Source organism: Vulpes vulpes, chromosome 2 (assembly GCF_048418805.1).
Source record: "Vulpes vulpes isolate BD-2025 chromosome 2, VulVul3, whole genome shotgun sequence".
In the NCBI taxonomy this organism is placed as follows: Eukaryota; Metazoa; Chordata; class Mammalia; order Carnivora; family Canidae; genus Vulpes; species Vulpes vulpes.
The window spans coordinates 66284305-66300678 of NC_132781.1; the positions used below are offsets into that span (position 1 = coordinate 66284305).

At 37.1% G+C, this 16374-nt stretch overlaps 1 protein-coding gene across 2 annotated transcripts in view; it reads right to left on the minus strand.

Annotated features, from left to right (window-relative positions):
- Positions 1 to 10898, minus strand: part of STAP1 (signal transducing adaptor family member 1) — a 33292-nt gene extending 22394 nt beyond the window's left edge. For both annotated transcript variants that reach the window (XM_072748859.1, XM_072748858.1), the window contains exon 1: positions 10690 to 10898. In XM_072748859.1, the coding sequence (XP_072604960.1) occupies positions 10690 to 10809 (120 nt within the window). In that variant the 5' untranslated portion in view covers positions 10810 to 10898. The remainder of the gene's footprint in view (positions 1 to 10689) is intronic.
- Between the last annotated feature and the right edge of the window lie 5476 nt (positions 10899 to 16374).

The following is a 16374-nucleotide window of genomic DNA, read 5'->3' on the forward strand; positions in this document are numbered from 1 at the left end:
TAATATTTTTCTTTATAACTTTCTTAATTGCTGTTGGATATAAGGTTCCTTTTTATCTTGAGATAAATCACCTAATTTTACGGCTTAATTTTGCATCTAACTCGATCAAATCCTTCACAAATTTATTTTAGTATAAGGTGAGAAGTAAGGATGTAACTTGATTTGTGTTTATTTTTTTTATTTGTGTTTAAATAGATCATTTTTCAAAACTTTCCCCATTGATTTAAGATACTTGACTTTTTATGTAGGTTTCAGTGGAAGTTTGCACCTGTAAGAGGGGTCATTTAAGGGACCAGGATAGGACAAGCATTAAATGTCTACATTGAATGGCTTGGTGAATGTAAAGCACTTAGCAGTGTACATGGCTCATATTTTCAGTTCTAGAAACAGTATATGTTTATATAAATAAAGGCAATGTGAACAGTTCATAGTCATAAAAATAATTTCACATCATCAAAGCTAAACTTTGAAGTCCAAATTTCATTCATGTGGTGAACATTTCATTATTGCTGCATTCACATTATTATGGGGCTATGGAAATACAACTCTTTAGTTTAAAAAATTTAAATAACCTAGTCTCATTTCACTCAGGCGAAAGTTTATTTAAATGAGAGGAAATTACATTTTATATGAAGACTGGCTCTATTACCGAAGAATGGCAGAGGGGTTTTGAGAATAAAATCCTTCCACATCTATAGACCTTCATAACCAGCTGTTTCCAAAAGTATGTTTTTAAAAATTTCAGTTTCATAGACATGTTGGTCATTCCTTCCTTTAGGGTTTAATAAGCTCAATTTTTATGCCATGTTGGATTATCTTGACTTATATTAAGCCTTAATAAAAGAGAATTACATGACTTCTTTTGCTTATGAAATGTGAAGACACTTTTATATAATATGGTATTTTGTGTCTCTTTAAATGCTGACATATTGTTTATCCTTTTTTTTGACCAGCAAAATAAAATGTTTGTCACCTCTTCAGAATTTATATACTTCTTTTCTCAAATAATGGCAACTCTATAACCCATCTTGTTTTTATTTGTCTTGGCTTCCCGGAAGCTCAAGATTAAATTCATTTTGAATTACAACAACCATCTTTCCCATGTTCTTAGTAAAACTATTTTCTCCCTTTTTCTTCATGACTGATAAGATGCTATTTTAGTTAGCTTCTACTGTGTAACAAGCCACCCTAAAACTTAGTGGACTAAAATAGCAAATGTTTTCTATTTCTCATCATTCTGTGGCTGGCGGATGATTCTTTTGAGTATACTTCACTGTGACTGGTCTAGGGTGGCCTCACTCACTTGCCTGGGGTCTTAGCTGGGATTGCAGAACTGAGAGGAGTGTATTGGCCTTTGTTCCCCAGTTCCTGGCATAGAGATCTTAAAACTCTTGGAATTTCCTGAGTGACAGGAGTGTTGTTGTTATTCAAAATGAGTCCCTTTAATACTTGAATTTATATTAATGAGGTGATTTAGGATGGTGCCCCTGGATAGCTTCAGGATAGGTCTGGTGGCCAGAAGAACAACTGATTGATAGGTTGCAATTTTCAGCCCCATCCACCCACCTCTAGTGAAAAAGGGAGGTGGGCTGGGAGATTTAGGTTTCATAAAAACTCTTGAACAATGTGATTTGAGGAGATTTCTAATTAGTGAACACATTCACATGCTGAGAGGGAGATGTAGCCCAACTTAATAGCAATCGAAGCATGTGTGCTTGGGACCCTTCCAGACCTTGCTCCACGTACCTCTTCATCTGCCTGTTCTTTGGTATCCCTTAGCAGTAAATGTAAGTAAAGTGTCTTCCTGAGTTCTGTGGGCCATTCTAGTAAATTATCAAATCTTAGGCGGGTCTCACAGGAACTATTTTTCTTTAAGATTTATTTATTTAGGGGAGCCTGGGTGGCCCAGTCAGTTGAGCGTCTGCCCTAGGCTCAGGTCGTGATCTCGGGGTCCAAGGATTGACCCCCTCATTGGGCTCTCTGCTCAGCAGGGAGTCTGCTTCTCCCTTTCTCTCTGTAAATTTGTTCTCTCTCTCTCTTTCTCTCTCTCTCTCTGTCTCCCATGTACGTGCTCTTTCAAATAAAGAAAGAAAAAAATATTTATTTATTATTTTAGAGAGAGAGAATGCTGGCAGGGGGAGGGATAGAGGGAGAGGAAGAGAAAGAATCCCAAGGAGACTCCCCACCAAGCCCAGAGCCCGACACAGGGCTCCCTCCATCTTCCGACCTTGAGATCATGACCTGAGCCAAAATCAAGAGTTGGATGTTTAACGGAACAGGCCATGCAAGTGCCCTGGGAATTCTTGATTTCTAGTGAGTTGGTCACAAGTATGGGAGGCCTGGGATTTACAGTTGGTGACTGAAGTGGAGGGCCGTCTCGTGGGACTGAGCCCTTAATTAAGCTATGGAGTCTGCACTACATCTGGAGAGTTTCAAAACTGAGCTGAATTGTTGAACACCCTCTTGGTGTCCAGAGAATAAGAGAAGTGGGTGGTGGTGGTGGAAAACACCCCATTGAGACAACTGGAGTCCCACTCCATAGGGTCTTGTTTCCAGTCAGGTAGCCTAGACTTATTCACATGCTGGTAGAAGGATTCCCAGGAACAGGAGAGAGCCAGACCCCACGTGCGAGTGTACTTTCTTATCTGCTTTTGTCACATTTACCAAAGCATGACACAGTCCAGATTTCAAGGGGTAGAAAAATAAATTGTCTCTTTATGGAAGAGCAGAACAGTCACATTTCAAAGGGAAATGCATACAGTGCGGCTGGAACAAATCAGTAGTATTACTGTAGCAGTCTACCTCAGGGGCAGAGCTGGAATGTGGGTCAAGTTTCTTTGTCCAAGCCCAGTGGTCTTTCCACTCCATCCTACCTCCTAATTGACAGCTGGCTATAATGCACCATAAGGAACCTGCTGATGCCTCCTGAGCCAAGAACAAATTAACATAGAAAAGACCAATTCAAAGGGGCATAGGATTGAAGGATCAGCCAATAGATGGCCCCCAAAGGAGCAATTATGAAATTAGGCAAAGCGATTCTTCTTCTTGTCTGAAATCGAGATGCCCAATGTTTATCTAATGCATCTCAGAGTCAAGCAGTTTAAAAAGGCCAGAGAACAAACCTTGCTTTCTGCCCCATCAGAAATCTGTTCTTTTTCTTTTTTAAAGATTGATTGATTGATTGAGTGAGTGAGTGATTCATGAAAGACACAGAGAAAGAAGCAGAGGGAGAAGCAGGCTCCCTGTAGGGAGCCTGACATGGGACTCATCCTAGGACCCTAGGATCATGACCTGAGCCAAAGGCAGACTTTCAACCACTGAGCCACCCAGGTGCCCCAAGCTTGTGGTTCAAAACTGAGTCAGGAAGTGACTCAAGGTAGCTCAAGCCTACTTAAATCTGGGATAAAATGTTAGCATTGTTTGGGTCATAAATCTAAACCACATATCGATAGATTTTTTTGATGATAAAAATGCCTAACTGTTCTTTGTGGGATTCCTCTGTCTTAATTTTTAGCTGTTTTCATACTTGGGAGACAAAAAAATCCCCATAAATAGATATAAAAATGTACAAAGCAGGGGAAGTGGGAGTAACTGCTAATGGGGTTTCTTTTTAGCATGATGGAAATGTTGAACTAAATTGTGATAATGTACAATTTTGTGAATGTATTAAAAGCACTGAGTTATAAAGATGATGATGATGATGACGATGAGCCACTACCACTACCGTGGCTCCTGTATGAGAGTGCACTGTTAAGGGGCCAAGGATAGAGGGAGACCCCAGACCTCTGCTCTTGCTTCTTATTTAAGGATTAAATGGAATAATACTGTATGTAAAGTACACAGAACCTGGGGCATAGCAAGTGTTTCATAAATGTTAGTCACTTAAAAAAAGCATTGCCTGATCACTCATATTATTAACAGGTACTTAGCATTTTTCATTATTTATTTGATATTTTTGCACATGGTGATGTGTATGTGTATGACAGTGGTGTCATCTAAAAAAAATCTCCCAAAAAAATAAAAAATAAAAAAAATAAAAAAATCTCCCAAATAGGGATGCCTGGGTGGCTCAGTGGTTGAGCTTCTGCTTTTGGCTCAGGGCATTATCCCCAGGGGTCCTGGGATCGAGTCTCATATCAGGTTCCCTGCATGGAGCCTGCTTCTCCCTCTGCCTGTGTCTCTGCCTCTCTCTCTCTCTCTCTCTCTCTCTCTCTGTGTGTGTGTGTGTGTGTGTCTCATGAATAAATAAAAACTTTTAAAAAATAAAATAAAAATAAAAATCAATTAAAAATCTTCCAAATAGAACTTTTTCAGTGGGATTCTGTATGAGAAGGGGAGGATATTTTGTGAGTCAGAATAATGAAACCCATTGCCGTTCACAAATATTATGAAACAGTGCTTTCATGTTGTCTTAAATAGAGAAATAAAAAAATTGAGAAATTTGGCTTGAGAAGTTGCCAATATATCCTGTCTCTATGATTAGGCAGATGTTCTGTAAAAACCATGAGGTTTTTACATCTAGGTACTCTGTTGAAAAATACTTGAATTTTCTCAGGTTTGTCTTTTGATTAATAATAAAACAATTCAAATTTGAGGAGGGAAGCTTTTCTTTAATCATATCTATTTTTAAGGCCTCACATTCTGCTCTGCTGGTAAGCCTCTGCAATGCAAGGAGCAAGCCAAAGCTACACTGTATTTTGGACCTGAAATTGGGTGAGGGAGAGTGAGAAGAGATCAGAATGCAGGCATTTTAGTGATTGTGGCGTTTTACTGGTGTATGGCATCTAAGATCAAGTTCAAACTGGAGATTCTATGATTCTTGGAGGAAAAGAAGGCAAGAGAAAACGTTGAAGTCAAAGTGTACTCTGTTGATCGTCTTCATTAGCCTCATGAACTGCCCTAAGAGAGAAAAATTAAAATCACCAATAGCTAGTTTGTTTTTTCTGTATGTACATCCATCTGTGCTTCTAACAAAAATTACAAAAGTGTTCAATCATGAGAGAATGATATGAACTGAGTAGAATTAACCAGGGAAAAATAAGGATTTTACTGGTTGGGCCTCTGGGTGGCTAAGTCATTTAAGCATCTGACTCTTGGTGTAAGGTCAGGTCGTGATCTCAGGGTCATGGGACGAGCCTTGCAGAGGGCTCAACGCTCAGCAGAAGTTGGCTTGTCCCTCTCCCTCCTCCTCTGCTTGGTCCTTCAGCTCTTACACGCTCCTGCTCTCAAATAAAATCTTTAAAAATAATGAAAGCTTACCAAAAAGAGTTTTGCTGGTAAACAAACCAAACATAGATTCATGTGAAAGATTAAAGAGGGTTTATTAAGTGGAGGAAGAACAAAGCTCTGAGTTGAGAGTAAAAGCAGCCTGGAGAAAAAGACAGATTTCAAATAGCAATAGGTCCTGTGAACTCCTACCACAGCCCCACAGCCACAAACCTAACAGATCAAACTTGTATTCAGAATGCAGAGATCACAGCCTTGATTTAGTTTCTGATAAGCTCTTTTGAACATACCAGTATAATCTGTCATCTATAAATACAATGTCAATAATCAGTCCCTAGGTATATATTTATATCTATAGAGATAGGCAAATATTTTAAAATTAATTTCAAAGAATACACTTTTGAATGAAATGCATTTAGCACAGTTTTTTTTATGTTTTAGCAATCATTTGTGTTGAATTTCTGTAGAAAAGGAACTGAAATAGGATTTTGAATTTATCACTAGCTTCATAATTATTAGCCTACCTTGTATTTAGAGTTTAAGGTCACTATCTCATTTTTATTCAATTAAACAAATATTTTTGAAAATCTACTGAGTTTACTATTGATCTCAAGATGATAAAGTTTCTTTTTTTAAGACTTTATTTATTTATTCATGAGAGACACAGAGAGAGAGATGCAGAGGCACACAAAGAGGGAGAAGCAGGCTCCATGCAGGGAGCCCAGTGTGGGACTTGATCCTGGAACTCCAGGATCATGCCTGGGGCTGAAGGTGGTGCTAAACCACTGAGCCACCCAGGCTGCCTGATGATAAGAGTTTCTAGTGATTAGGTATCCCTAACCTTTGGAAGCCCACAATCAAATGGAATTAGTTTAGTTTGAGAGGCAGCATGATGTTAAATGCTTTGTAATGAAATTCAGTCTAGGCTCCTTAATGGATGAGGAACCTTGAACATAACCTTCGTGCTACAACTTATTCATCTATGAAGTGAATAAAATTTCCACCCCGAAGAAGTGGAATACCGTGGATACCGTGAGGATCAGAGCAACAGGACATTAAGAGCCTAGCATAGTATCTATCATACGTCAATACCCATTATTATATAGTCCATATGATCCTCACAGCAATCCATTCAGTCATGCAAAGGAGTCATAATCTATTTTACAAAAGAGGAAACAGATGAAAAGATCTACAGGAACTGCCCAACTTGCATATTTGGACTGATATTTGTATCTCCTGGCTCTCTAGTGCTCTTATTGATGGAACTAGTAAAAACGGGTTATAATGTTAAGTTACTCTCTATCCTCTGTCCCTAATAAAAAGTTCTGATTGTTTTTTTTCTGTGAGCAAGTAAAGTACCTTTGTGCAATGTAGGATGCTGTATAGTGGCTCCAAGGTGGGGCACATAAACTCCAGAGGCGTGCAAGATAATTCCACTGGGGAAGAAAGTTTTAGGATACCTAACTAGGGCAGCCCTGGGTGGCTCAGTGGTTTAGTGCCACCTTCAGCCTAGGGCGTGATCCTGGAGACCTTGGATTGGGTCCCTGCGGGGAGCTTGCTTCTCCCTCTGCCAGTGTCTCTACCTCTCTCTCTCTCTCTCTGTGGGTTTCTCGTGGATAAATAAATAAAATCTTTAAAAAAAAAAAGGTTACCTAATTATATTTCATTTATCTTTCTTAATTCCTTTTCTGTATATATTAAGCAATTTTCTTGAAGTATTAGTACAAGAATACACATATATAATTTCTAAATAAATTAATATTCTTATATTGAAGATCTGTGCTTGAAAATGTTTTCTTGAAAGGAGTGTGTTATTTACAAAAATTTGGAGGTTACTGGCCCAAAGGAGATAGCCCTAAATTTTTTCTTAATGAGTTAGTGGCAATTAGAGGACTAGTCAGAGAGATGTTATTCTGATACTATTATGGGGACAACATTCTAATGTTCAGGCTAATAAGAAGACATATTATACATGTTGTTTTTGATTTCAGCGTATCACAGATTGAATAAACTATGAGATATTGCCCAAGCTCTCTCTTATTTTCTTTCCAACAGTTCCAGGAAATTGAGAATTATCCCCACATGCAAGAACTGTGTTTTCATCGGTTTCTTAATAGCTCTTATTATCAATCCAAAATTTTATTGCTGTGGTTTAAGTAAGTAAATCTTCCCACATCATCCTTTCCACGACGATTATGTATTTTAAATGGATTCTTGACCTGGGATCCATGGACTTTCTGGAATTGCAACTAAAATGGTATCTGTTGGCACCTTTTCCTGGGGGCAAAGTTCCTTAAATTCTTAAAAGTGCCCCTGTCACAAAACAGCTAAGAAACACCTAAATGTGTGATCTCTGTTATATCTTCTTTAGCTTAAATGTTATGAATTTCTTCAGCAAAGACCTTTACTTAAGGTTTTTGCTTTTGTTTTAGATTTTATTATTCATGAGAGACACACAGGCGGAGACATAGGCAGAGGGAGAAGCAGGCTCCCTGAGGGGAGCCGGCGGCAGGACTCTATCCCAGGACCCCTGGATCATGACCTGAGCAAAGGCAGAAGCTCAACCACTGAGTCAGTCACCCACGTGCTCCCCTACTAACATTCTGCAGAGCAACCCAACTTCCTCTATCCCATTTTCTTTAAAGACAACCCTTTTATGTACCCCAGGCTCACCCTCACTTTCAATGGTTCCTTGGCACTTTGCTGCTGCTTGTCTAGGAATCCCAGTATTTTCCTTAGCTTTTTCTCCCGGCTTCTATTCTCTACAATTGGAGCCCTGTGGCTCTCCTTTGAGCCATATTACTGATTGACCCTTGAACAACGTGGGAGTTCCGGGACGCTAACCCTCCTGTCCAGCTGAAATTGTGTATCACTTTTGACTCCAGAAAAATATAACTACTAATAGCCACTGTTCATTAGAAGCCTTGCCAGTGGGAGGCCTGGATGGCTCAGCAGTTGAGCGTCTGCCTTCAGCTCAGGCCATGATCCCAGAGTCCTGGGATCTGGTCCCACATCCCACATCAGGCTCCTCGCAGGGAGCCTGCATCTCCCTCTGCCTATGTCTCTGTGTGTCTCGTGAATAAATAAAATCTTAAAAAAAAATAGCTTTGCCAGTAACACAGTTGTTTATCACATACTTTGTATGTTATATGTATTATATATTGTATCTTTAAATGGAGTAAGCTAGAGAAAAGAAAATGTTATTGAGAAAATCATCAGGAAGGAAAAGTACATATGCAGCACTGTACTGTATTTATCAAAAAAAAAAAAAAAATCCAAGTGAAGTGGACCCTTGCTGTTTAATGGTCAGCTGTACTTATGGACTCAAAACTGATTTTAGTATGTTAATAAGAATATGAAAATAAATGGAAGGAGAATGAATCTAACCTTTTGTGTAAGCCAGGTATTTTATGTTATCTCTGAAATCCTTGAAACCCCCCTATAACGAAACATTATTGTCATTTTCTTGCTCTCTTCTCCTTGACAAACAAGTAAAAGATACATTGCTATGAATTCAAGTGGAAACACAAGCAAATTTCATCAGAAATATTTATACCTATAGTTTATTCTTTCCATTTCAAAACATGTTCTCTAAGAAAAGGTAGAGTAGCAATCAGGTAAAGAAGTCATCACCCCTTACTATAAACTAAGCTTCTTGAAGGGACTTTGTGTTATATTCTTAGAAGTCAGTTTGAGGCTTGGTACATAGCAGACACATGATAAACAGTGCTTGAATGAATAATTGAGCACCTGCTGTGTCCCGGGCATAGTACCTTGTGTGGTGAGTTGTATTTTTCCCCTTTTAATAGTTTGAGAAAATTAAATCTCAAGGAGATATAATAACTTGTACAAGATCACAAGCTGTTTAAGTGACAAAACCATTAGGTAAAGAAATGTTTTACTGATTGTCTAAAATCCTTGTTCTTTCTGCTAACCACACCAATGGAATGCCTTCTTTCAATATGTTTTTAAACCCTGATATCAGAAATAGTTATTACGAACACTTTGATAAACATTTAATGAATAACCAAATTTAAATCAGAAATTAGAAATTTTGTTTTCCCAAGTCCCCTTTCCCGGCGAAGTGTAACAATGTGGCTAACCTGTTGTGACAAGATAAAATTCACTTTAGAAACACATTGGAGGAATGAAAAAATATTCTAATGTAACTGCCAATTTTACTAATACATGCTTAACACCCATAACAGTATAAACAACCACATCTTTGCAAAAACCTTGAATGTGCTATTACAGATATTTTCACAAACACAATTTTTCTGTTAATAAATCTTCAGAAAAATATACATTATTATCATTATTAAACATTTCTATGACGTTCTTGAAACAGTTTTTTTCTACTATTTAACTATTAAAATTTCATAAAATTGACCTAAATTATTTCTTTTTTCGTTAATAACAAGCTCTTTCATGTTTATTTCTCTCATTAAACAGTTTTTTCTACTATTTAACTGTTAAAATTTCATAAAATTGACCTAACTAAATTATTTCTTTTTTCATTAATAACAGGCTCTTTCATGTTTATTTCTCTCATTAATTTCAAATTCTCCATAATTGCTATTTTAAAGGCACTGATTTTAACTAATTGTAAATTTTCATTTTTACAATTAAAAAATATGAATTGCTTTTTGAATTTTCTTACAGTGAATGTATTTATGTAGCTTAGTGTACATATTACCTATCCTGCACCCACATATTATCTTTTCAAGTCACTATCTTAATGTTTTTAGAATATATAACTATACATAATGCTAAACAGTATCAATTTTATAATTCTCATAAATTTTTACAAAAGTTTACTATTTTTTTTAAAGATTTTATTTATTTATTCATGAGAGACACACAGAGAGAGGCAGAGACATAGACAGAGGGAGAAGCAGGCTCCTCACAGGGAGCCCGATGTGGGACTCGAACCCTAGACCCAGGATCATGCCCTCGGCCAAAGACAGATGCTCAACCACTGAACCCCCCAGGCGTCCCAAAAGTTTACTATTGAAAAATAATTTTATTATTATTTGTAAACTACAAACACCCAGAGTAGGAGCAAAAGGTTTCATTTCAGTCATAATATTTTATCTTAATGGTACACGTCATCGTGGAAGCATACTAATAAGTTGCAGAAAAAATATAGGAAATATTTTATCTTCTAAGCTGAAATCTTCTGTAATATTTAAATAAATTCTTTGGGGGAATTAGCTTATTAAATTTTTTTACATTATTAACCTACTATTAGAATGTTATAGATAATATATACAGACGTATGTGTTTAAGCCATACCTTGTCTTTAAATTATGCAAAATCAGCATCATATTTCTGAGCTCAAGGAAGAGGATTTAATCGCAACAGACACAAGGAGGCTCTTGTCACATCATATCAACTCATCATGAAATAACTTTTATATTAATATAGATGTTGCTAGTTTAACATTATCGTCTATGGACTTACCTGGTATTCTGACCTCTTGACTAACAAAAACCCTTCAAAGTACAAAGGTAGAGCAGTAATCTTTAACCTTTCTTGGAAGATCCTGCGGGGGGCTGGTTTCGGGGGCTTCTTAGCCATCATACCCTCTTGGTGTGTGGTTTGATTTCAACTATATCCAGTCTCAAACAAAATGAGATCTCCTTTGTGTGAGAGGAAAAAAGCAACTGTTCAAAGAGGAAGTCCCAACTCGATATTTAACCACCAACCCTACACACACACACACACACACACACACACACACACACACTTTTTTTTTTTTCTTTTGCTTTTTGTGAAGTGAGAAAGAACAGGCATAGACCAACTTTGAAAGGGCAATTTCTGTGTCACTTTAGAATTACTTAGGATTACTGTCGCAAAATAAACAGAAGATTAACATCACCAGGGGATGAAAAGAACCAATGTGGTGATTATGGACTTTGGAGGAGTCATCAAGGTCACATTTGTTTTCTTCCACCTTTTTTTTTATTGATTGCTTTCCATTTTTATCCCCAGGAGACATAACTTTAATTAACTCAACTTCATTAAAAATTACTTCACAAAATAATTTTATTAGTACTATTTCTGTTGTAAACCTTTTAGGACTGAGTTTTGCATATATATATATATATATATATTTTTTTTTTTTTAAATGGAGTTCCTTATCCCATGCCCATTTTGATGGTCCACCAAATACAAACCACAGTTATGGGAACATGAGACTTTTTCCTTTTTTTGTCAATAAGAATTTGAATCTGTGAATTACCAGTAGATATTTAGATATTTAGATATTTAGCAAAATATGTCTGGCACAGAAAGAATATTTCAAACTTTATTTTGTTCTTTTATGCTTTCTGAGTTGTGTATCACTGATGCTATGATGCATAGATGGGGTCTCTACAGTTACCTAGTGAGATTTAAAGACCTACACTGGGGCCAAAATGCATTCAATAGTTGCATGTGGAAAAGGGTCTGTGAGAGACTGGATTTGGCCTAGCACTGTGCAAGGGATGATGGGAGAAGGGAACACTGGAAGGAATATGAGTATGTTTTGCAGAGATCCTGGTAAGTTCCACGATGTCTTATTTTACCCTCTGTATTTCAGGTTTACTCTAGATTTAGTATAGCCCAGGCCTGAGCATTCTCCTCAGTTAGACCAGCTGATTCTTAGAAATCAAAATAAGGCAGGAATCTCCAGTCTGTTCCTCCTTTCCTTATGGTGACATCACATGGTTTTCCCAGCCAGTATGGGTTCCACTGGATATGCATCTGTAGATATGTGCAGCCAAATTGTCTATAGCATGAGGTACAACAGTATAGATGGCTTTAGTCTCAATGTAATAGGAAGATGAACTGAATGACAAGGGAAAACCTCCTGATTTGATGAATGACCTAATCCACCTTCTTGGCAGCTGGTAGCTGGTATAACAGGGAGGAACTGAAAGGAAGGATGAGAACTGAGAATGGAAAGAAGGGGAGGGAGATGAGATGTATATTGCAAGGCAGCAGTAGGTGGAATTTGAGAAAAATAGTCATTGGTTTTATGGCCAGAGAGTTTCATGGGAGAAAAGAATCCCTCTAGAAAAATGTAAACATAGCAGTATTTCTGAGAAATAATCACCTAGTTAATTATGTCTCTCTCTTTTTTTTTAAGATTTTATTTATTTATATATGAGAGACCAGAGAGTGAGAGAGAGAGAGAGAGAGAGAGAGAGAGAGAGGCAGAGACACAGGCAGAGGGAGAAGCAGGCTCCATGCAAAGAGCCCGACATGGGACTTGATCCCGGGTCTCCAGGATCACACCTTGGGCTGAAGGCGGCCCTAAACCGCTGAGCCACCTGGGCTGCCCATGTCTCTCTTTTTTAAAAAATAAGAAAATTAAAGAAAAACTAGTTTATCAGCCTCTCTAGTTGGCTTATTTGCAACTCACATTAATTGTTAATAGACTAATGTTCAAATTATGTCTTCCTAAAAAAACCCTAAGATGCAAAAATCCTGCTGAATTATTAGCCAGTTAGACCTGTCCAGTTTCCAACATCATAGTACAACTGTATCATTACAATGGAAATGCTCCTAGAGATATCTCAAAATTTAGGTGGTGAATAGTGAATTTGTAGAGAAGGAATCATAGTAGAAATCAAATCAAATCTCAATTTGAGTGTTGAGAGAAAAGCCAATTTTGCTACCAACTGGTTCTGAGACCTTGAACAAACAAACCATTTAACTTATCTGGGCTCACAACTTCTTCCCTTCTTGTCTCCAGAGCTGCAAAAGGTTTCTCAATTGTCTACTTTTCACATTTTTTTCTTCTCTGATTCATTTAAAATGCAGTCTAATCAAGTCACTCCCCTGCTCAAAACACTTTGATGGATTCTCACTGCTTTTGAGATGCATTCTTTCATTTTTATCTTTTAGCACTAAATATAGAGCACCAACAAGCTGCTCTAGTAACTTCAGTTGCTCCCAACTGTCTCAATACCTCATGGTCTTTCCCATTTCCTCATATCTTTCCAATCACTGTACATCTTGTTTGGATGCCTTTCTTTCTTCTTGTTAAAAATGACAACTTCCTACTCATCCTTCAAGACTTTCATTGAATATATCCTTGTCTATGAAAATTTCCTGATTTCCTGAAGCCTTTCCCATCTCTAAGGAGAAAGTTTATTGCTCTCATCCTACATTCCATAGCATCTTGCGGATTTTCTATTTCAATATTTGTTCTGTTGTATTTTAGCTATTGGTATACTTTCTGTATCAACAGGAAACTGAGTTTTCCAAATACAGGGATTGTGCTGAAGTTGAAGTTGATAAGAAGTAGGTTGCAGTAACCATTTGTTAAATGAATAGCTTCGAGCTAGAAAATATAATTCTAATTTTGGAGTTCTTAGCCTTCATTGTGACAGAAGCTTCTTTTTTTTCTGATATGCATGACCATTGGTTGACATAGGATTCTCTCATTGCCATGTAGAACAATCATGTTACTTATCAAACTACTAGATGTTCACTAAGTCCAATTATTATTACAGCCATCATCAGTATCTGTGTCACAGGAGTTTGTTATACATCGGATACATGGCTAATAAAATCCAACAACTTTGAATGGAGTATAAGATTAACTCATATAAAACCAAAATTTCAGTGCTCTTTTGAGTCATTTATGTTATAATGCAATTCAACATGCATGCATGCACGTTTTTACATCAGTTAAGGCTCTCTAAAGTACTTTACTATTTACTTATTCCAATTGATTCAATCAGTAAATCTGTACAGGAGCCTACGACTCCTCTCCTATATTTCCAAATTTCTGACCTCTGTTTCACTTAAGGTTTATTGATGCTCTATTGCCATTTTCATCAAAATTCACTGCAGTTAATTTTGAAGATGTTTGAATTGAAAACATTTATGTTCACAATCCATAACTGACGGATACAGCTTTAATTTTAATGACTATGTGGAATACTTTGTGCCATGGCGAGTCATTATTACTCAAAAAGATATTTCTACTAGGTCTTGTGGGACCAAAAAAAAAAAAAAAGGTGAAGAATTACTGTTGCAGATGTGATATTAGTAGGTCTGTCAGAGTGGTTTAATTTGCTAACACAATGTTTAGTACAAACAGTTGTGTTGAGGATGCAACTTTTCTAGTTATATGTTCTCACTATTTTGTAGTGTAGGGCATTATTTATATTACTGAGAAATATTTCTTGGATGGCACATAGATATAGGACACATACTGGTTTCTAAATGACAGAAGTCATAGCATAATGGTAGCTTTAATAGAAACTCAAAATTTCAGATAAGATGATGGTTTGGAGGGTAGAGCAATAATGACTTTGGTTTTAACCATGTCAAGCTCAATATATTGAAAGCTTAGGTCTACATTTTTCTTCCCTTTCCCTTCATTTAAAACCCGCTACCATTGTCTTATGGGATAAAGTAGATTGGTGCTCAATATGCATTCCAGCTCCTTCCAGTGTGCCATTCTTTACTGCAGAGGCTGAAGAGCTAAACACTACACATCCAGACATTTCTACAGCTGGGGTTGGGATGCATTCAATATTAGCAAGGAAGAATGGAGTCAGAATTTATTCTTAATTTGGCTTTGTTTTTTTTCTAGAGGGAAGCATGATCAGTAGACAACTAATCTTTCTGTGGCAATACTACCTAAAGTGCCAGGATTCGATCAGTAGTTTCATGGTGGTGATAGTCAAAGCATGGAACATCAGTTTTCTGATACCTATTATGTCAGGTATGGTGTGTTCCTGGAACCGGAAGCAATAAGGAGGCTTCCTGGTCACAGAGACTTCTTATTTGTTGTGGCTTCCAAGACGTGGCAGTTTTGCAAGAGCAATGACTTCCTGATCGTGCAGTGTCAGTGTGGTTCTGGAGACTCCAGCATCAGCATTAGCTTCTCAAGTTTTCTTTTTAAAGATTTTATTTATTTATTAGACACACACACACACACACACACACACACACACACACACACAGAGGCAGAGACACACACAGGCAGAGGGAGAAGCAGGCTCCATGCAGGGAGCCCGCCGTGGGACTCACCTAGGGTCTCCAGGATCACGCCCTGGGCTGAAGACAGCGCTAAACTGCTGAACCACATGGGCTGCCCTCAGGTTTTCAATTTGCTTCCTGAGTGTACATGCAACAGTTGGCTCTTGGTTTGGTTCTGCAGTGTGTCTTGGGGAATCATTCCTGAAAGCCCTAAGTACATTATTTCTCCACCTCTCCCAACAATTCCGTAAACTAATAAATGCCTATTGGTAGATTTTTTTTTTTCCTAAATAAGCTATTGAGTTCTATTCTATAGAACTGACCACTGATCTATATAGTTTTGCCTGCAAGACTGTAGCCTGCAAGCTACAGCTTGGACATTTTATTGTTTATGAATCTCTTTATGTTTCTTATGAAACTCAGGCACTTGAGTTGACAAACATATCCCATGTTCTATAAAGACTTAAATTAAAATAATTTATTTTTTCCTAAAAATGAAAAACTCACTTATATAAGTTTTAGAAAAAAAAAGTCTTTAGGCATAAGAAAAAAATGAAAATCACATGTTATTCCACCATACAGCATTAGCACGGTTTAGATGGGTACCATCACATTTTTGGCACTTTTTCTCTATTTGTGTATTTCATATAATTAGATTAGTACATGCTGTTTGATAAAACTGCATTTTTCATATGAATATATCTATATCATTTTTCATGTGATATATGAACATTCATTATTTAAATTTTTGCCTAGTACCGCTGGGATAATGTGTTTGCAAGATTAAAATTATAGTGCAAAAAATAAAAATAAAAAATAAATAAAATAAAATTATAGTGCAAAAAGTATATTATTAAGCTTTTGAAAATGTAATTGTGCTTTTTAAACTTTCTTTTTTATTTTTTAATTAGTTAACTTTTTAAAAGATTTTATTTATTTATTCATGGGACACATAGAGAGAGAGAGAGAGAGAGAGAGAGACATAGGCAGAGGGAGAAGCAGGCTCCCTGTGGGGAGCCCAATGCAGGACTTGATCCTAGGGCCCTGGGATCACAACCTGACTGAAGGCAGATGCTCAACCACTGAGCCACGCAGGTGCCCTGTTTATCTCTTTTTTTTAAGAAAATGATTGACACATTACCATTAGTTTCAGGTGTACAACAT